Source organism: Tetrao urogallus, assembly GCF_951394365.1.
Source record: "Tetrao urogallus genome assembly, chromosome: 1".
NCBI lineage: Eukaryota > Metazoa > Chordata > Aves > Galliformes > Phasianidae > Tetrao > Tetrao urogallus.
The window spans coordinates 163,627,742-163,648,943 of record NC_136813.1 but is presented as its reverse complement, the minus strand read 5'-3'; the positions used below and the strand labels follow the sequence as shown (position 1 = coordinate 163,648,943).

General features: G+C 41.8%; 1 protein-coding gene across 1 annotated transcript in view; it reads right to left on the bottom strand.

The window, feature by feature from the left end:
- The window catches only part of NELL2 (neural EGFL like 2), a gene marked incomplete at both ends in the record, with an annotated part of 141,942 nt that extends 121,060 nt beyond the window's left edge, over window positions 1-20,882 (bottom strand). The window contains 2 exons of the mRNA XM_079548740.1: window positions 20,592-20,720; window positions 20,828-20,882. Of these exons, the coding sequence (XP_079404866.1) occupies window positions 20,592-20,720; window positions 20,828-20,882 (184 nt within the window). The remainder of the gene's footprint in view (window positions 1-20,591; window positions 20,721-20,827) is intronic.
- Window positions 20,883-21,202: the final 320 nt, after the last annotated feature.

Sequence of the window (21,202 nt, the reverse complement as noted above, 5' to 3'; positions counted from 1 at the left end):
TATGAAAGAGGAATGTTTTTAATGAGTTTAAGAAATATAACAATCTGTACAAGTCAAAAAGTCCTAAGCAAGCTCTTACACAGTATCACACCAAGCTCCGTATTTGAATCAGTTTTCTTAACCTAGAGGAATTTAAAAAATACATAAATAAATAAATAAAAATCAAAGATAAGAAAAGATTCTTTAAAGCATTTTTGTGAAACTCTGAAATTTCACATCTCTTCTACTGTGGGTTGCATAACTCTCTCCCTGTAGCAGACATCCATGGTATTTTAATGGAATTGTTAATAAATCATAAAGCAACTCAAATACAATTACATCAAAGCATTCATTTATAGCCAAGGGACACTAACAGAGTGGAGTGACATAGGTTTCCATGCTGGAAGATGGTTTAACCGCATTAACAATTTCCAGCAATATAAACAACCTATTCCCAGCAGACCGAGCAGAAGAAGGACACAGAAGGAACATATTCTCTAATCACGATCACAAGCTGCTCATGCACTGCTGCTCTTATCAGCAGCTTTCCTATCAAAGTACAGGGCAAAACAAGAAAATGCAGATGTGAAACCAACTTAGATGCCTGCAGAACCAAACTCCTAGATGCAAAGCACATCCACATAGTCAGCCCTTCCTGACTAATGAGAGAAGATGCAATGAGGTGTAACAAAACTATATTTAAGTGTTTGTGTGCATAATCAAGAGTGTCTGCCCTCAGGAGCAGTCTCTGCCTGAGGGGCTTGCAGTCTCCAACCTCTCTGTCAGGAAGACCGCGCAACTTAAAAGTAAATAATGGTGGCAGAACCAAAGCCAGAATGAGCTGAGACCACTGCAGTGTGTGAAATCTTCTTGCTTACATCTTAGTTAATGTTACTATACATCCAACAATGCTCTTCTCCCTCCACCAACCTGTCATATTTCTTTCAAACTTTCTTGATGGAGATATTTTGCTTGGCTTCCACAGATGATGGAATAACAGAAACCAAGCTTATTGTGTATGCGCCACAAAGCCCTACATTTATTCAGCAAGGTTAATTCAGGTTTATTCCCCCTTGCCTGACACATTGTAAGAGTTACTAAGAGGAAGGGTGGAGAAAAAGGGCTATGAAGAGGGATTTCTACATCATCAACTCCCACCTCCCTACCAGATAGAGATAAGGACACGTCTGCACAAACATGATAGTGAAAAAGCTGCACAGATCTTTCATTCAATAGCTTTTGTGTGTGGTCATGTTAAGTCTTACTCTAATTTAGAAAGTGAGCACATAGAAGTATATAAAGGCACTGAATAGATACTATTAATTTCTGTGGGTATGTACTGGAATTGGACACAATGTTTACAGCTTACCATGGCAATAGTAGGTATACCCATCAAATGAGATTATCATGGGAAGACAGGGAGATAGGAATAGGAGAAGTGAAGAGGGTTGGGGGAAAAAAAGTCAAGCAAGACAAAAAAAGAAAACATCAGAATTGCATGAAATAGCACAACTGTAGAGAATTCCCTAACTATTCTCTCTCTACTCCTCTTGTCTCCACCTGATTTCCTCAAGACAATGAGGTGGCAGTATGAAGGAAGATGAGCAATGCAGAACTCCTTCCAAAGATGTTGGATTACCTGCACTGTTCTGAATCCTGCCAGGATGTCTGTGCCCCAGTTAAACTGTTTTATCCCTCTGCATCATTCCTACTTTTAACTTGTATCATACCCTACCAGCAGTCATAAATGCTTTGTGCTGAAAGTAGAGAATACATAGACTACGCTTGCTTAACAAAAATAAAATTCACAAGCGTTACATTAGAAAAAAATATTAATAATATTAATTTCTACCAAATCCAAATGATATTCTCATCAGCAACAGATGAAAGAAAGTATATGTACAGTACAACTTCCATTATGTGAGGCCAATTCCATCTGCACACAAATTATTATCTTCCTCACAAACATTTCATTTTAACTGGACTTACTGGGAATGCATTTTGTTACAGATGGTCTGTGCTGTAGGCAGGAAACAAACCCTAGCAATTACATGAAGCAGCCTGCAGTTCTCCCATCCCTCACTGCTACTCTGAGAGACACGGGAAAAGTAGAGCTCCCTGTGCACTAGCAAGAAAGGAATCTTTTGCGAGGTCTACTCTTTCAGCCCTGTGAATAATTACCCTATCAGTAGGCTGGATGGGAGTTTTCCATACATAAAACCATAACTGGGTATTCTATACTCTCTCACTGTGGCTTGAGATTACCCTCAAAAACAGACAAAAACATTAAGACCTGAGTAGATCAGACTGGAAGCCTATCTGTTAAGATTATTGCCACATTACCTGCCCAAACACACAGCCCCCCAGTGCACATAGGTCAGTTCACACTTAGCACAGCAACAGCTTGCAAATTTTGCATTATTGCTTCTCTGATAAGTACAGCATCTTTTGCCCAGTGCAGGCACCAGGTGGATTTCTTGAAAAAAGACCACTGAAAGGTCCTTGAACTATCTTTTTACACCAATGCAACAGTGCAAATCTCTCATTTCAATTACCTTTGAACACTAGTGGTATTTGCTTGATAGATCACCAACTGCGCTCAATAAATACAAACTCAAAATTGGTCTTGACATTCGGCTTCTACTAATCATTTTAAGTCTGAAGGGAAATACTTTTCGGGAGCTGGACTTCTTCCGTAATAGCTTGGAAAATCAAACTGGTGCATATCAGGCAATAATTTGTGGTTTCTTGACAGTTGCATAAAAATCTCACGCTATGAGCATTTTTAATACACAAAAACAATGGCCTAAACGTTTTGACGTTAGAGTGTAAAAATATGGAGAGAACTATTCATGTGAATGAGAAATATTTCTCTAGTTACATCATTTTTGCTTTTCTAGAATATGTCATTTGTTTGGTTCGACCACAGCATAACAACCTATGTTGTTAACACTCTGTTTTTAATTTCTAGAAGAGTGAGTGAAATGTAATAGACAAAAATCTAATCTCAAAACAGTCCTTGCACTCCTCGGTCTATTTGAAAGTTATAGCATGAAAATGCCTTTAGAAGGAATAATAATACTTACGTGGTGACACGCATAGCTGATTTGAAGCATGCAAGTTAACAAAAATATTGAAAAGAACACAATAGACTGCAAGGCAGGAAGGATGAATATGCGACATTCACATACCGTGGTAGGCAATAATAATGATTTACAAATTCAGCAGAACTGATCACCTGAGGATTAACTAGAGTTAATTTAGCTAGGTTTGCATGCAATAATTGAGGAGAGTTTACAATACTAGCAAGGATGCAAACAAACAGTAGGAGATGGTTGATCTTCAGAACAGCCAGCTGGGAGGTGATCAGCTGGCAAGTTCTTTAACATCTGACACTGCAAAGCAATTTAACACTCCATGAAAAGAACCACTGGCTGGAGGACCTGAAGAAACTCAGGCATTCAGACTGCCTTTGCTCTGAGTTTGCAGCAACAATCACGCAGTCACATTTAGGACAAATTTCCTTCTCTCATATGACTGCACTCAGAGCTTTTGCAAACACCAAAACCACAGAAGGGTTTCCTAATGGTGTTAAGTGTAGACATTGTTATCACAGTCATGTTCGTGGGGTGTCAGTTACCACAGTATATCCAAGACAGTCTAACTTTTAACAGTACTTACTCTACGGGTCCAAAGGCACTACTCATCAGTCTAAACTGGTACAGCAGAAAGAGATGGAATCTTTTAATTACTTAAATAATTGATTTACTTTAATTCCTGCTTACAGTTGCATTCATGCAAACACATGGAGAACCATCTCAGGAACTGATCCAGCTACCACTAACCCAGCTTTCCCCATTATCTAAAAAAATGTGCTGGAAACAACCAGGAACAAGTTACTGAAGGTAAACAAGAAAACTTCCATACAATCATCATACAGCATACATCAGCATCCTATCAAACTGCACGGTAGAAACTACATTCAAATATGGTTTAAAACAAGCCATTACAGATGCTTTCCAGTTCACATTAAAACAAACAGTTATTAAATGGAATGGATAGCTTGTCTTAGCAAAGCATAGGCTCTTCAGTTTCTGAAGTGCATCTAAAGCTAAACATACAGGATGAGTTAATTATAAAACAAACTCCTATAGAAGAGCCTTTGAATGAAGCTTTTTAATTAATGGAGCTCCACAGTTTGTTTTGTGTACACATAATCAGCTTTTAATAGCAGCATCTATAAATCAATTCTACATCTGACCGTAGGTTTGCTGAACTACCCAAATTTAATTCCACTTGTTTGCGAGAAAATGCAGAAGTGCTTCAGGCTATGAACACTCTCAAAAACATAAAAAAGCTAGCTCAATTTTGTTTCATTTTCCTACACAAGTTAAGATCAGCATCACAAGTATAAATTCACATTGTAACACTTCTCTTTATTAAAATTTTTGGGTAATCTTTTTCTCAGCTGGGGATTTCACACAGCTTACAAAGGGCAACAATATCTCATACTGTTTACCTTACATTTTTCCTTTACTTAAGTAACCAATGCAGGCTAAGCTACTCTCAGCAAATGAGGCAGAATGGGAAGCCAGTCCCAAAGTAGAATCTTTACAAGGTTGAAAGGGTACAATGGGTTTTTAAGTGGAGCACAGGGTATGCAAATTCATGAGCTGCATTCCTGTTACAATGACTATAGTGAAAACAGAATACAGAAGGAAGTAGAACAATGTTTATTAGGCCAAAACACCACAATAGTGTAATACAGTTTGGAGAATTTTGTGGGAGCATTGATTAGTTTAGCTTTTGTGTGTATACATACACATGTAGCTTCAATGGAAATAAATAGGAGGCATTACTGTTGGAGTGATCTACAACAGATACAAAGAGCACAATGACATTATCTGATAGAGCAAATTCTCAGCTACAAAATGCTACTTTTCAACATTGTCACCACCATTAGCTCTGCATTTTCACCAGTGATGATAAGAGCCTGCATGCTGTGCTCACAAGAATCTGCACCAGCAGAGCTGACCCACTGTTTCACAGCTGCTAGGATGGTGTTGTTGCTGCCCACACAGTTCTCTTTCCTTGGCCCAAACAGATGGCAGTCAAAAGGCACCAAAACCGGACTATACAGTGGGTGTGGTGGAACAGCCCAGACAAGATTGGCAGTGTGTTCCATGGTCCTCAAACCGGAGTTATTGCGCTGCAAGAGAAAGGTCACTCTCCTCTCTGATCTAACTCTGGAAGTTTGAGCCTTCATCTTTGTCAGCATCACAACATAGCTGTCACTTCATCCACTGAGGGCTGTGTCCTGAACTTTTTTTGATGGGGAATTCACACATTGCCACTGCAGAGACAGCTGTTATGACTCCAGTTCATAGGGGTGACACCACACCTCATCACCAGTTATGATGCAATCCAGGAAACTGTCCCTTCAGCCTCATATTGATTCAATAAGTTCTGAACAACTTGTATATCGTGTTCTTTCTGTTTCTGTGTGAGCATTCATGGGACACATCTGGACCAAACTTCATGATATTTCAGCACTTCTACCATTGTTTCCAATACACTGAAGACAATATTCAGCCCTATACACAGTTCTCTGGTCCTAATCTGCCAATTTGCACAGATAAGCTGTCACATCATTTTGTGGTGTGCCAGCTGTACAAGGGCATCTGGAATGTGACTTGTCTTTCACATCACTGTCACTATTGCAGAAACTCACTACACACCACCTTGCTATGCTCACATCCACTGTTTGATCTCCATTAACATTCAGCAATCATCAATGAATGTCAATTGATGCAATTCCACACCTTTGCTTCATGCGCACTTCCATGTCAGACATCATTTTGTCAGACTGCCCTTCTGCTGCCATCTGTCACGCGGCAACAAATTGTAACAGAATGTTGGTGGGAAAGTTCCGTTACTGCCATACCACCGATATCTGCCTCTGACATCATGGGCCAATACAATAAAATAGGAGGCATTATTTCCGGAGCAGCCCTCATGTTATGTGCATCTGTACCTGACTCTTTGAACTGCCAGTAAGATACCAGATGATAAACCATTTTGAAAGACTTATCACAGAATCATTTGGACCAGAAAAAAACCCTAGGATCAACACTGTTTTCCTACACACTTGCTCATTCCTCCAAAGCGAGTGCATGGCACTTCCATGTTTGCAAGTTCTGATGAACACTATAATTATGGTCTAGCTGTATGTCAGAATCCAACCAGGTATGTATAGAACTCATGAATGAAGGAGTCCAGAAAATATCCCTGATTGGTAAAATGATCCTGAATGATCAGGATTTGGGATTCCTTACAGACTGCATCTACTTGTGTAATTTAGACACCACTGCAGTTATCACCATCAACATGTCTCCCTTCTCCTCTCCATTACAGAGACAGCTCTACAAAAATGTAGGCAGGAAGAACTGCAAACGATGGGAAGGAGAAAAGCAGAAGGGAAAATGCACTTAAAATGAAGCTAAACAATTGACACAAAAACTCAGTTGAAGCTGAGATAAAAACAAGGGGAGAAATGTCACAGCTTATTCTTGGAGCATTTGGAAAGGGCCCAATTGCCTTTGCTTTGCAATTTTCTCTATTCAGAATGTCAACCACATCTTTGGTAAGTCACCCAGCAAGGGCTTCCCTCCAGCTTCAAATAGGCAGACCTATAGTACACATGCCAAGACTCACAAGTCACAACAGACTGATGTAGGAGAATAGGATATGTTTCTGAACGCATATGGTTTTTCCCCACTTGTATTGGCTGTTCATACTGATATCCTCAATAAGTGTTATTCACACCACTTTTGGCCAAAACTCTAGCTCACCTACAAGCTACATACTTGTGTGACTAAAGCCTTTTTGCCACTGCTGAGAACACAAAGGTACTCTGGGATGAGATAGGGAGGAAGGTACTTAGAGCCTGGACGTATGTGCTTGAACGCAACTGCAATGTTCCTGATCCCAAATAACCACATCATTGTCAAGCACCTAACTTGCCTGTGTAATCGGGAGTTGTTCCCTTACGCAAGTAACCATGATTTCATCCAAAGAGCTTTGTTCGTAATTTTTTCCCTATGGTCAAAGCCCCCAGGCAATATTTGCTTGGTTTGTTAAGCTTATTTTGGTTTTGTTTTATTGTTTTTGTTTGTTGTTATTCGCTTGTTAACTACGTTACTACGTTAACTACACAAAATGCAATGAAAACTGAACATATTATTAAATATGGGGAAAAGCATTCTACCTGATACGATGGAATGGACCACCAGATCTCAGTCATTCCTGCCAGCTCCTGATATGGATGTCTCTTGGATGTCTCTTCAGGAAAGATTTTGTAAATACAAGACTATCTGGGGCAAACAGTGGCTACAATATACTGTGCATTCACTGGAAGTTGACAACAATACCACCAAAAATCTGTTTCTGTCTAGAATCATATGGCGAAAGAGACTATTCAATTCTTGTTTGAGAGTGCTTATACTAGCAGCTGGGTGAAGCCTCTGAGCTTACTCACTGGTCATTTGTAGAAAACAAGGAAAGCCACATTGAGCTGAATCTTTCTATAATGCTGAGCTTACTATCCCATAGCCTGACCACTGACTTCCCTTGCTAAAATAGTCTCCTTTGCATCCTTAGGTGTCTAAAAAAAATTGTTCAGTGCTACCTACTGAGGTACAGTCAAGCTTTTTCAAATGTCACCAAACCCCTGAGATGATCTTGGAATATGGGCTATTAAACAGTTCTTTGTAGTACACCCATGTCTAGTTGCAGAATGGGGAGGATGGATCCTTCTTTCAACCCCAGCCACCTACTACACAAGCAGAGTCCAGCTGCTACTCTGAAGTTGTGGAATTAATAGTGCAGCTGCTCAGGAGGATTTCTCCCCTAGATATAAGTCAGAAAATGTTTAAATGGCAATGAGCTTCAGTGTGCCAATAGCACAGTGTAAACAACAACAGCATCTTTGCTTGGTTAGCAGATCCTCCCAAAACAAAGACAGAAATCCAGCCACTGAATTTAAAAATTCAGCCACTATAAAAATCTGTTTGAACACCACGACGAGATACCAAAGTTCTCTTTTGATCTAGGACTTAATTTGCCAGACCACAATGCTAGTACATTAACAGTTAGATGTCTCTCACCCTGCCTTTGGCTGTGGTTTCTTGGCAAAGAAGGAATTTTAACCAGGATGAGAAGTGGGAGCAATTTACTATGAGGCAAAGCAGCCCAGCTATACAGTCAGTGTAAGAGTCAGGTGGACTCTTCCAAAAATACGTAGGGTCTGTGTTTGAGAGTTTCTGATTATTATACTCAGTAGGCAAAATGTAAATAGGTAAATAAGGAAATAAATACAGACAAGTTCTAGTGAAAGGATCTACAATAGATATTTCTAACAGTAAAGGATGAAAAAGGGTGAAAAATCAACATGTAGGAAAACCTGGACCTTACATTACTAGTGCTCCAGATAACAAGTCTATATTCTTAGCAGCAGACTAAAACTGCTGATTTGCTTAACAAACAATAGAAACCCCACTGTGAATTTTTTTTTTTTTTTTTTTTTTTTTTTTTTTTTTACTGAAACACCTTCCACCAAACTGACAGAGAAAACATCAGTGTGCACTCCTGAACATTTCTGAAAGGAATATGAGTGGTGTGCATCAGCACGGGGGGGGGTTGCCATACAAGAGTATTATAAGGAATTTTTAAATGCATATATGATACAGAAAACCACTGTTCCCTCGCTTATGAGAAATACTATCTCCTTCATTGTAACTATGTCATCATGCAAGGCACTATCACCAAGAGAGAGTGCTATTCAGTGGGGACCTATTACATGATAACAATGTGACAAAGATAAAAGATGACTTCTGCTCATCATGGAAATCCTACCCATAGGAAAATTAAAATGTGTGCTGCACATTATGCATTGCGACGGGTATTTATTATTGCAATGCTTTCTAGTGATTTATAGTTTCTGGGTTATCAATTATAAGCTGCAATAGTTTCTTTAATTACTACTTTTCCCTACTTCGTATTCCACTATTACTATCAATTCATCTTTAAATTCTGAAGACTCAGTATTTACTGCCCTGTAGTTAATACCAGATGCTGCTAGTTACAAAGATACTGTTTAGGATTTTTAGGTCCCATACCACTATAAAACCTATCATGTTTGAACAAGAACACAGAAGTAGTGCAGAGTGGGATTTCTGTCTGCTTCCTCAATTTAAAGCAGGTTCCAGCTACATTTAAAAGGCAGCAGCTAGTATAGCTTTATAAATAGACATGTGTATATATATGTGCACACATTCACACCCCTTTAGGCACAAAGCAGCTTTCTAGAAGTTTTGAGAACACCTTGAAACCTGTAAAGGAAATGAAACCTGTCTTATTTTCCTTGCTTCTGCCATCTGTGGCATATGCACCTAGTTATGTTTGGCTGCATGCTGTTGTATGAGCACACTGTGTCAAAATGACCTAACAACAAACAAAAATATCACACCAGGTGATGCTGTTAACACTGGGACACAAGCTGAAGAGCACAAGAATATAATGCATCATCTTCCAGCCCCATTGGTACAGTAATAAGGGCATGACACATGAGAACTGCTAAAAGACTGCATTTACTTCCAGTCCTTAGCCATATTGCATGGGCAGAAATTGAAAAGTTATGCAAGTGATGTCACGGGGTGGAGAGGAGGAAGAAGCAGGGCTGTTAGCCTTTCCCAAATGAAAAAAGCAGATTACCAAAGATAAGCAAAGCCAAATGAATTGAAAATAAAGTACAACATCAGTAATAAACCACACAAGCGGATGATGCTGGACATAGATCAATCCAAATTACAAGACCTCCCCTCCTCCCAGAATATATGACAACTCAGGCTTCTCAAATATATCATACTCCAGTGGTGAACTTGGCCAACACCTGGGGCACACCTGAATTAGGATCATTGTTTGGTGTAAATGCTCCTGCATCCTCTGAGAAACACACTACAACTCTGCCTCACTCAATCCTCACTGTGGTCAACAAGACCTACCCATAGTCCCTGGTTCAGTCATTTTGACTCAAAAACTCCTTTCTTGTGACCCCTTTGCTGCTCCCAACATGGCACCCAACATTTCACAGAATCTTTTAGGTTGGAAGGGACCTCCTCAGATCATCTAGTCCAACCCCAAGAGTTTGCAGGTGCCCTAGATGACGTTAGCTTTCTTCTGTATGAAGAATCTAATAGTTTATCACTCTTTGCTATGGTTGGGAGCTCTCATCCTCTACGTCTGGCTTTCTGGGGTATAATTGTTTTCACACTCTCTTTTGGGTTGACTGCCTTTGGCTCACTGAACTTCTAAGCATTATGGCTGAATTATTTCCATACAAGGCAACGGTAAGCTTACGAAAGCATTAATGTGAGATCCATCTTTTTCCAAACCACCACAATGATGTGATCTGCACAGAAGACTGAATTCTGACACAAGAATGGTCAACAGCCACCAACTTCAAGATTTCCAGAAAACCTGAACCTTCATCTCATCAACAAGGCCAGCACAGCTTGGCAGGCAGAGGGAATGAAGCCACCAGCAGTAAAAAAAAATTGTATCTGAAGCATGCCAGAGACATCCAACAATGCTGTTGCTAGCCACAGGTCTCTGGCAGTGGCCTGAGCAAACAGCAGCAGATGGGAAGGGAAGACAGTGGACAGAAGATAATTTGGGTTCCAGCAGGAACAAGGGGGAAACACCAGCTGGGAGAGGGTGTAGTTGAGGGGAAGAGAAGAGCACCAGACCTTCAGTCTTCCTGGCATTCTCAGAAAAATCACCACTTTCCTAACGCCTGTTTTCATGCCAGGTAAAGGAAAGGTTAGAGGGAATTTGAACTGGGGATGCCAAGAAATACCACACACATAGCTCAGTTATGAGCAAGGCAGGCAAACAGAAAGTACATAAGGGATTCAAGCTACAGCTCCCAGAGTTCCCAGGAAGCTGAAGAGGCTCAGAGTTCAGATTCTCCTGCAATAAATTTCCTTTTAAACCAGGTATTAATGTAATCCATGCTTCTGTGAATGCATCTGCTAGCCCCAGTGAATTAGCTACAGATTTTACAACACCTGCATAGTTTATTAACTTGCTTGGGTGAAAATTACAAATGCTTCCAAATCCTGACTTCCTCACTCTTTGTTTGTTTCAACCAAATACCACTAAAATATGCTCAAGTGCAGTTTGAGGGAGAAATCAAAGACACCAGATTGATTTTAACGACAATTAGGTGTCAGATGCTGTACTGAGTCTTTGGAAATCTCTTCCTGTGCTAGAACAACTCCACCAAAGCCCCAGATTTCCAGAGTTTAGATAAACATATGAGGTAATCCACTCCATCCTTGACTTACCAACTGGAAGTCACACAATGACTACTACACAGATAATACTCCCTAGACATTTTCATCTAAAACAATCTTCTACAAAATCAAGAATATGCATTTCCACCACCTCTTTTCAGTAGCTATTCCAGAATCTAAATTAGTTCACTGTGAAGGTCTCCTTTTAACTGAAATCCCCCCTACTTATAATATCATATTACTCTTAACTCTACTTTTTTGAATACTAAATAATTCCTTCATTCTAAACCTCAGAGAATTTTCTAATATCAGACACTTATCATATAACACTTTTGTCACTGCTCAGACAAGCACTACACATTCAGTTTTTTCAAAGTCTTCTTTTGTAAGCCAGCCCTTTTCACTGCATAATCAGGTTTTCTGTTGTTCTCATCACTCCCTCAATTCATTGATTTTTTTTTTTTTTTTTTTTTTTTTTAAAAAAAAAGAAGCCCGGAGTGAATACAATATCCCAGACAATCTCAGTGTTTTTTTTGTTTTGTTTTGTTTTTGTTTTTTTAAAACAGAAATAAACCAAGCTCTCTTACTGGCATATGCTCTCCTTATATACGAAACACTAACAGTGTATGCAGAAATTCTTGAAAAAAGTATTGCTGAACAGGTCCAGATGTATTCCCTCAAGTTTATTCCACCTTGAGTGCGTGTTGAAAAAAGCAGGGTTCAGTTACAAGGGATACGAGCCAGAATGACAGGAAATCTGAGTTCCTTTGGGACAGCTTTGGCCCTACACAGCAGTACATGTTTAAGGAGTCTTTAAAACACAGATTATTGACCTATAAGCGCAAAAGATTCTTCAGAATCTCTCTGGATTGTTATGCAACTGTATTTGGAGAGAGACTGTCAGACTTCCAGCCATGGAACTGAGGCTGGTAGATCTCTCCTTTCTGTGACTCTTCACAGAATAAACATTACGGATGTTACCATTGTCTAATTATCCTTACACAGGCATTTACACTGACAAAACAGTCTAAACATTACACTAACAAAGTGAACAACTCCAAAAGTAGAGGTCTTTTTTCTCACTACACTCTCTCTGCATTTTTAGAGAGGGAAATTGCCACTTAAATTCCACTAAAAGAGTTCTCAGTTATGGATCACTAGCAATATTGATTGTAATGGCTCCTTTGGAAACATTACAGTCTATTGTAGCAGTGTTGTTGTTGCTGCTGCAAACATGTTAATCAGCTGAAACCCTTTTGAATATTGTCTTCAGAATTCTCTTTCAGTCTGCTCATCCCTCATACCAAGCTCCTTGCTTTAGCACCTTCCAGCATGCAGAGATGGGAGTGACATCTCCCAAGACCGCAGAGTCATAGAACCACCAAGGTTTGAAAAGACCTCCATTATCTAGTCCAACTGTCTACCTGCCACAAATATTTCCCCACTAAACCACAACCCTTAGTACCACATCTACACATTTCTTGAACACCTGCAGGGACAATGACTCCACCATCTCCCTGGGCAGCCCATTCCAATGCCTGATCGCTGTTTCTGAAAAGAATTTTTTACTAATATCCAACCTGAACCTCCACATAAATTGAACCCATTCCCTCTTATCCTATTGATGTTACCTGGGAGAAGATCTCAACCCCCACCTTGCCATTACCTCTTTTCAGGGAACTGTAGAGAGCAGTAAGATCTCCCCTAAGCCTCCTCCAGTCTATACAGCTCCAGTTCTCTCAGCCATTCCCCATAAGACTTGTACTACAGACCCCTGTTTACCTGAGCATTGACCAGCACACCCAGGTCCATTTCTTCCACACAGTCCTCCAGCCACTCTGCCCCAAGCCTGTAGTGCTGCCAAGACAAGACGGCACAACCCAGTTTCCCACACCCTCATTTTTCCCTGAAGTCACAAGGATCACACACACCAAAATAAAGTATGCACCAAGAAGAGAAAAACAAAGAATTGCTTAACATAGCAAATAGTGAAAACAAAACAAAACAAAAAGTATACAATTCTTGCATGCTGAAAATGGCTACATTTTTTTCCACCCCAAATTGCTAAAATATTGAGACAGAGGTTATGCCAAAACAGATTGACAGAAAAAAAAAGTAGTGAAAAATAATAATTCATCCCCTTATTCTTCACTCACTCCTGCTCAGATCTGCTTTGGAAGTTAAGGTGAGAGAACACATCTGCTCTGGGGATCTGCACCCTGGCACATGGCAAATCATGGCAAAATTCAGGAACTGAAGAATGACTACATGGAAGTGCAGCTTCCCATGGCTGCTCTATATAATCTTTGCTCTCATCCACTGGTTTTAAATAACTTACGAGCTCACTTTCGATGCCTCCCCAAAGATGCAGTGAAGTTAACCAATCATGGAGATATTTTTCCAAGGCAGCATCCACATACTCCAGAGAACATAAGCTAGATGAACACAAGCAATAGAGGGAATGTAGGAAACCTAATTCCCAAGTCTCACAAGCAAAAGTCTCACAACGGTTGTGTGAAAATGAGAAGATACAGACATTGAGAGTGATCTATGTGCTGAAACGTATGGGAAATGCTTCTCTGAAACCTCACTAAAGAACAGTGCTGCAATTATGGGTGGGAGGGGAAGCAAAAAACATTAAAAGAAATCAACCTAGCTGGTGTTGGGCCTTATTCTTGACTACAGAACTACATCACAGTAAAAGCAGTTACATAAGGGCAGCAAGAACTCATTATTCCATGTCATGGCCCCTTCACACCATGTTCAGCTTTCAAGCGCAGAGAGCTGAGCCCTAGGATAACACCAGCCACAGCATGGGGATTGGACTTGTGATACATTAGAAGCAGTCTGACTGTAAATGTAAAAACATGCAGCCTCTACCTGTTATTAATGAGTATGAATTGTTTGGAGTGATACCAAACATCAAAACAAAGCACATTTACTTGAATTAACCTCAGTAAAAAAACTGTCATAGAAAAGGCAAAGTTTTAGACAATTGGTATTGTCCCAGTAGAAAACAGCAGCCCCACAGGCTTCAACAGGTTGCACGTATTAGAAGCAACCTGACTGTGAAGAACAGCAGGTCAACAAAGAAGCCCATGAGAACATACAAAGTAAATCAAACGTTCCTCCAACAGGAATCAAATGCTTTGTCAAATGCATAGATAAATATGTGCACTCATCTCCCTGCAAAAGCTGAAGTAGCAGGAGGGGGGAAGCTTTAACCATCCCAGTAAGCCCTTGCAACATTGTGGAAATCCTACTGCTTAGCATAATACCCCAAGGAACCTGGGCAGGTAAGGCACAGAGCTCTCATCAGCAACTGTGTGTCGGCTGTAGCTTCTTCCACAACCCATACTCTTCAGAACTTAACAGACCAAAAGGTGCCCAGAGTCCACATAAAAACACATGGCACAAGTACATCCAAGAGAGGAGAAAAAAAAAAAAAAAAAAAAAAAGGCTATAGAGAGAATATTTAGTTTCTGCCTATTCTGCCCATTTCCCTTCTCCCCCAAAAACTCACTGTAGAAAAACAAAGAATACAAAGGGAAAAGAAAGTTTTATGTAAAGTATCTTCTCCAACAGTTGAAATCACATCTAGTAGAATGCAATCACTTCTACAGCCATAGTTAAAATAGCTTTACTGCTCTACAATTAGGTCTTCACAACGCTTCATATGCCTGATATGCATTCTCAGCAATATTATTTGCTTTCAACTTTCAGCCTTAAGACAGTTACAGTCCTTAAGTGCTACAGGTCAAGTTATCAGTCACTCAATGTAATTTTATATTGGCCATGCACTAATGACTAACTGCAAGCTTTTCTCCAGAAACCTGAATCTGCAGCGTAGCAGGTCCCCATTCACACCCCATTTCTCAGCCCTGTCGTATGCTGTACTAACATTACAAGCATCAGTCATAAGTCAACACTGCTGACACCTTGTTCTTCCAGAAACTTCCACATTATATTTCACAGAGAAGCCAGCTTGGCACTATTTAACTTGCAATGACAGTAGACATATTGATGATTATTCAGCAGTTAAGAATGCATATGGTTAAGAAGTGGATAGGTAGATGATAGTTCTGTGTGGACACGGCACTAGGGAACCTGGAAGATCAAACTGATAGCTTAACTTGATTACCTCCTTACTAACAGTGCTAATGGAAGCAGGAGGATGGTAAGCATTCAGCTCTTCCCTCCAGATAAAGGGAGTGCCTTCCAGCTGCAGCTCCTACTCTGCAGCTCCCACATTAGCAGCCCAGCTTTCCAGGGCTCCCTCCATGACACCCATCCCAACCTCACAGCACAGTTGACCACAGCCTTGGTGGTGCCAGCCACAATAGTTACTGCTTGCACAGCAGCAAAGAGCTGCAGAGGTGACTTGGGCACATGCAAAAGGTGGAAGGGGACAGAGGGCAGCAGTGGGACAGCATATCCTGTTGTTCCAGCTACACCGAAACACAGCTGTATCTCTCTGGCTACTGAGTTGTCAGAGAGTAATTGCTTACATCAGATATTGAAAGAAACTCCACCACTTACTAAAATGAAAATGTATTATCTCAGCTGTAACCAAAACTAAGTGCTGAGGGGCTTTCTTTGTCTCTTCAAGACATGCTGGGAATTTTAATTATCTACAGATAATCCTCATCTGGAGGTCCCACATTTCGAGGGTTCAATGATTCTGGGAAAGAAACCAGATTGCTCTAAGACAGGAGAGCTGCAGGCAGGTACTCACTGCAGTGAGCAGTGCCAGCTGCCAGCAGAAGCACTCCCTCCCCCAGCTCTGTTCAGGCTCCTCTGGGAGATGATTCAGGTCTCTGGGACAGCTGGAGACAGGGTTTTGCAGGGGAATCTAATCCATGTCACTGTAGCCAGCCAGGCTAGCTGCTGAAGATGGCTGACTCTGCCATCAGCAGATTAGGGGATGCTCATATGATCTCTCGCATAGGGAAAGTTGTGGGGACAGTAACCTCTGGCTCCTGGGCAGCAGAAAGCAGCTGGGAACAGTAATATTTTCAGTAGGCTCAGCTGGAACCAGAAAAGAGCATCTGTCCATGTTTTCAACGACAGGTGGCAAGGAAAAAAAGTGTGTGAAGTGCATAGCTAACCCCAACCCTATTTCTATAATGAGAGAAAGTTTACTGACATCTTGCTTTAAAGCTTTATTTTTAGCTCTTTCATTTAGCAACGTTCAGAGATGGTATTACAGGCCAGAACACAGTGATATTTCCAGAAATACAGAAGGCATATTTATACCTAACAATAATGTCTTGCTGTCATTTTCACAGAGTGGGCTAATGATTGAGTCATGCAGCAATATCTAAAATCATTTACACCATGAGGAGGTGCATTTTAGTGTTGCACTTCTCACTTCATCAGCTGCTTGTACCAGCAAGACCCAGTTCAAACACCAGCAGCACTGAGTCCTTCCATGCACCACTCTGACAGATTAAATCATTCTTTCAGTGTTTTAAAGCACATTATAATCCACAGTATGTTGCCTCTAGGACTGTCCCTCCTCATCAGAAATATCTAAACAGTGCTTGTAACTGCATCAATAGTTCTATAACCTGACCAGTAAAGAAAAATCACATCTTTTGAATGATTTCTGAGCTACACATTCGGTATCCACATTCAGATACGCAAGCTCCCAGATTTTCATGACCATCATGCCCTTTTTACATTTTCCTTAAATAAATGTTCCTGTGCTTGTAACCATCTGACTGCACTGTTCTGCCCACGCTTCTCTGAGCAGCACATACACCTTTGATGTGCATATATTCTCTTCATACATTGCTTTGCTCCCATTTTCACTTTTTGTGCCTATTTTCACTTGATTTACTGTGTACCTTCTCTACCTTCTGCTGCTCCTGGTGGTGGTGGTAGAAAGATGTCTTTTTCTACCCAGTACTACATGAGACAACAAGAGTCCAATGTATAGTATTGACTCTCAACTGTAAACCAGCTGGTTCCAGTGGACCAGAAGCATTGCCAAAACATCATAACAACACAGAGTCTAAAGAGAGAAGGGAAATTCACAAAGCAGAGAGCCAGAAGGAGACCTAGGTACCTGCCCATAGTTAGATTCTCACATCTGATAGCACTATTTCCTATTGCAAGTTGTAGCACTCAGTGTCACTGAGACTTGGCACGTGCTGGAGGTCACACCGATGCTCAAGCCAGACAACACCAAGGCCAAACATGTCTGACACATCCAAAACCCTTTGCTGCTGATGCCTGCACCTCTTCAAGTGTGCATGCAAGACTTGAATATGCAATGAGGGCTCTTACAGCAGTATGAACTTTGTATTTGAATGGAAAAATGGCAACATTCACATTCATCTCCACCTATCACCTCAAATTGTATTAATGTAATATATTTATAAGGAAAGACTAACAATTAGTAATCCTCAAAAAGAAATTCAAAGCCTTCTTCAAATACATTTTACCCACTCCTTTGATTTGGGCTTTATCCTGAATGCCATCCCAATTCCTCAAAGCAAAAACCAAGGTATTGAGAATTTCACTGGCTTGCAGAAACAGTCATCACCAGAGGAGGTGATGGTATAGATTTGACTTCTGTGCTCTGACCGGAAGAGCAATCATTTTCCTCTCAACATACTTTGACATCATAATATCTGCTGTTGGCTAGGAAGTGCTGGCAGATGTTCATACCTAACAACAATAACGTTTTGGAAGACTTCCTCCTGCTTTCTATTCATAATTGTAAAATGTTCCAGTGCAGCTTATGGGAAGATACAATTACTTTGTAAATCACTTTCCTACAGAAAAATAAAATCAAATACCCACTGCTATGCAGATTATAACTGCATTCTGGTGCTGCCAATACAACCAAGTAGCATCAGGCACTTAGATAACTTCACAACGTGCAAATCCCCATTGTGCATCTTTGAGTTACCTGTTGACAACACAGCCTGCCACTTCTGTAATCTTTCTAAAATAAAGAGCAGCATTTAGGCTTCCAGCATGTGTTAAGTATATAGGTAAAGCTTTATAACAGTTAAGAACATGCTCTATCAAAAAGGCTAACATGTATGTTGTACAAGAAGAGACCTGTCTTCCACAGAAAGAAACCAAAAGAAAAAAAAAAAAAAAAAAAAAAAAAAACACACACACACAAGTCAAAGCTTAAAATTATCCATCCATGAACTAACTCTGTATCACCTGTTTGGTTCTCCCCCCCCTCTCCCCCCCCAAGATCATTTGGGTTATCAAAGCTTTAGCTGGAATATGAAAAAAAAAAAAAAAAACAGGCAAAAATAAATATGAAGTCAACAAGAACATATTTCCAGTTCACACACCACAAATACATATGTTAAGAGGTGAGCATTGCAGCAATGCTCCTACAGCGTCAGCTCCAAGAGCAGAACAAAAACGACTACATGGACCAGTGGTCTGTTGGAGTAGGGCAAAATCTGTATTTCTATAGGCAAGTCAGAAAAAAGAACATCTACCTGCCTTGTTTGGGCTCTGCTTTGTATAAGGATATCAGAGTCCAGTGCAGTAACAGAACTCTATTCAGTCCTGCAGGGCACTGAAGGATGCTGAGTACCTTCAGCCACCATCAGACCTCAAGGTTTTGTCCACTTTACCTCCTGATTCCTCTCAGGGAAAGAAGGGGTTTGTGTGAAAACTTAAACTCTTGCCTGCTTTTGCCACAACTAAATTGGCAACCTACTGCATACACTCATACTTAAAAGAAAAAAAAAGAAGAAAAAGCTTATTAAAAATCTTCAGTAACCAACAGTGATTTTGTCCTAATGTTGGAATAACACACAACAAGAAGAGTTCCTCTTACACTGCTCTAATAATATCTAGGCTAAAGTCATCGGGAGCTTTGGTTCCCCCACTATAGAATGAGGGGCCCTCAACTTCCCTACAGTACCCTAAAAATTAGGGCTCTTTTAGGATGGGCAGCACACACCACACAAATGCATCGCCGTGCTGAGCAGCCACCTCTCACAGAAGGCAGTTCCGAAGCTGCAAGCCCACTGCTGACGTTCGTAACAGCAGCTTATGCGGGTGCTGGCGAACGCACAGCCACGCACCTCCACATTCGTGTCCACAGTGACACACACTGGCTGCGCACGGAAGGACACGGCTACAGAAAGCCTCGAAAGAAAGAAAAAGAAAAGAAAGCCTTTGGCAACTATTAGCTTCTGATAAATTACCTCATTAATGCAAACATGAAAAAGAAATTTCCTTTCCAGATCTTATCTCCCCTTAATTATAACTCTTCTATAGGGGGAGCAGCCTCTTGCCTGTTGCACCAGGAATTGTTGCAGATGAGTGCTGATGAGCTGATGTGATGCCAGGAGCCAACACCAAGTCCCTCTGCTTTAAAACTACAGCTGATGCAGGGATTGCTCCTGCTCTACCAGGAGCTGTGCTCCTTGCTCTTCTTTAGCCATGTTTCTCATGAGCATTTCATCATCTTTCATAGAGGAAACTTGTTCCTAGAGGCTATTTTTAGGCTTTTTTTTCCCCCCGTGAAGATGGAGATTTTTCCTGAAAACATTCTTGACTCCAGCTTCATTTAAGGCATCAGTACATTATTAAAGTGGACACTGAAAATGAATGAGTGTAGGTATCATAACCTCTGCCAATAAATCCTGTTTTCACTGAGAATTACTTCCCAGACCTATGCGCATTACAATATAGGGAAGCATAAGTATTTGGAAGAAACCTCCTAACCATATTTTGAATGCTGGAACAAGAGCACCTCATTATTTCTATTCCCAACAGAAGAAAGAATAACCACAAGCACTACAAGAAGCCCAAACTCAGCCTTTGTTTCCCACGATGTGTACAGCACTGATGCTCACAGGGGCCACTTGGCCCTGGTGAAGCTGCAGTTTTTATTTCCAGCCATCTGCCTCTCTCCTCCGGGGCACTTCCAGCTCAGCATTTTGCTCGATTCGCGTGAAACTTTCAGGGAGCGCTGCCTGCGCTGGAACTGGGGGATGTTTAGCGCTTCCCAAGTAAAGCAGAAGAGTGGGTGGTGCCATTATTCATCGCTGCACCCCACGACTCACAAAACAAGCCATCTGCCATCCCCGTTCCTGCTGTACTTTAATTAAGCGTCTCCCAGTTAAAGGAAGGGGGGGGAAAGAAAAAAAAAAAAAAAGGAAAAATAAAAAAGGAAAGATACAGAGAAAAGGAAGGAAAGCGGGGCTGGGGGTATGGAGCAGAGGACCGGCAGGAGGGGAGCGGTGCACCAGAGCCGCGGGGCCGTACCTTGGAAGAGGAAAGCTTTGCTCCCGTTGTGCAGCCCCAGCACCTGGCGCACGCCCGCCGCGGAGCCCGGCAGCCCCAGCTCGGACAACACGTCGATCTGCAACGAGGGGTCTACGCCGAAGCCTACGACTGACCCAGAGAGTGCCGTTAACCCTCCCGTCGCCTCCGCAACTTTCCGCCGGGACCCGGCGGCGGCCGAATCCCGCACCGCCCGCCGCCGCCCGGCCGCCGCCTACCTGGCCCCAGGCAGAGAAGAAGGCAAAGCGTGCCTAAGCCGAAGCCGGACTCCATGGTACAGCGATGCGCTCAGTCCATAGTCCCCCTCCTCCGGCTGCTGCGGGTGAAAAACCTCCGGGGCAGAGGCTGGACGCCTCCCCGCCTCTCACCGGGAGGAGCGGACCCCCCGCCGCCCCGCAGCGCGCATCACGCCGGGCGCACACAAAGGCGAGGGCGGGGGGCCGGGCGGGCAGCGCAGCCCCGAGCCGCCGGGCAGACAATGACCGGGCTCCCGCCGCCCTGCGAGAGCGGCCGCCGCTACCGGGAGGCGGTGCCCGAGCCCCGCAGCTCCCGCCCCGCCGCCAGGCGCAGCCCCTCGGCCGCGAACCGCAGCC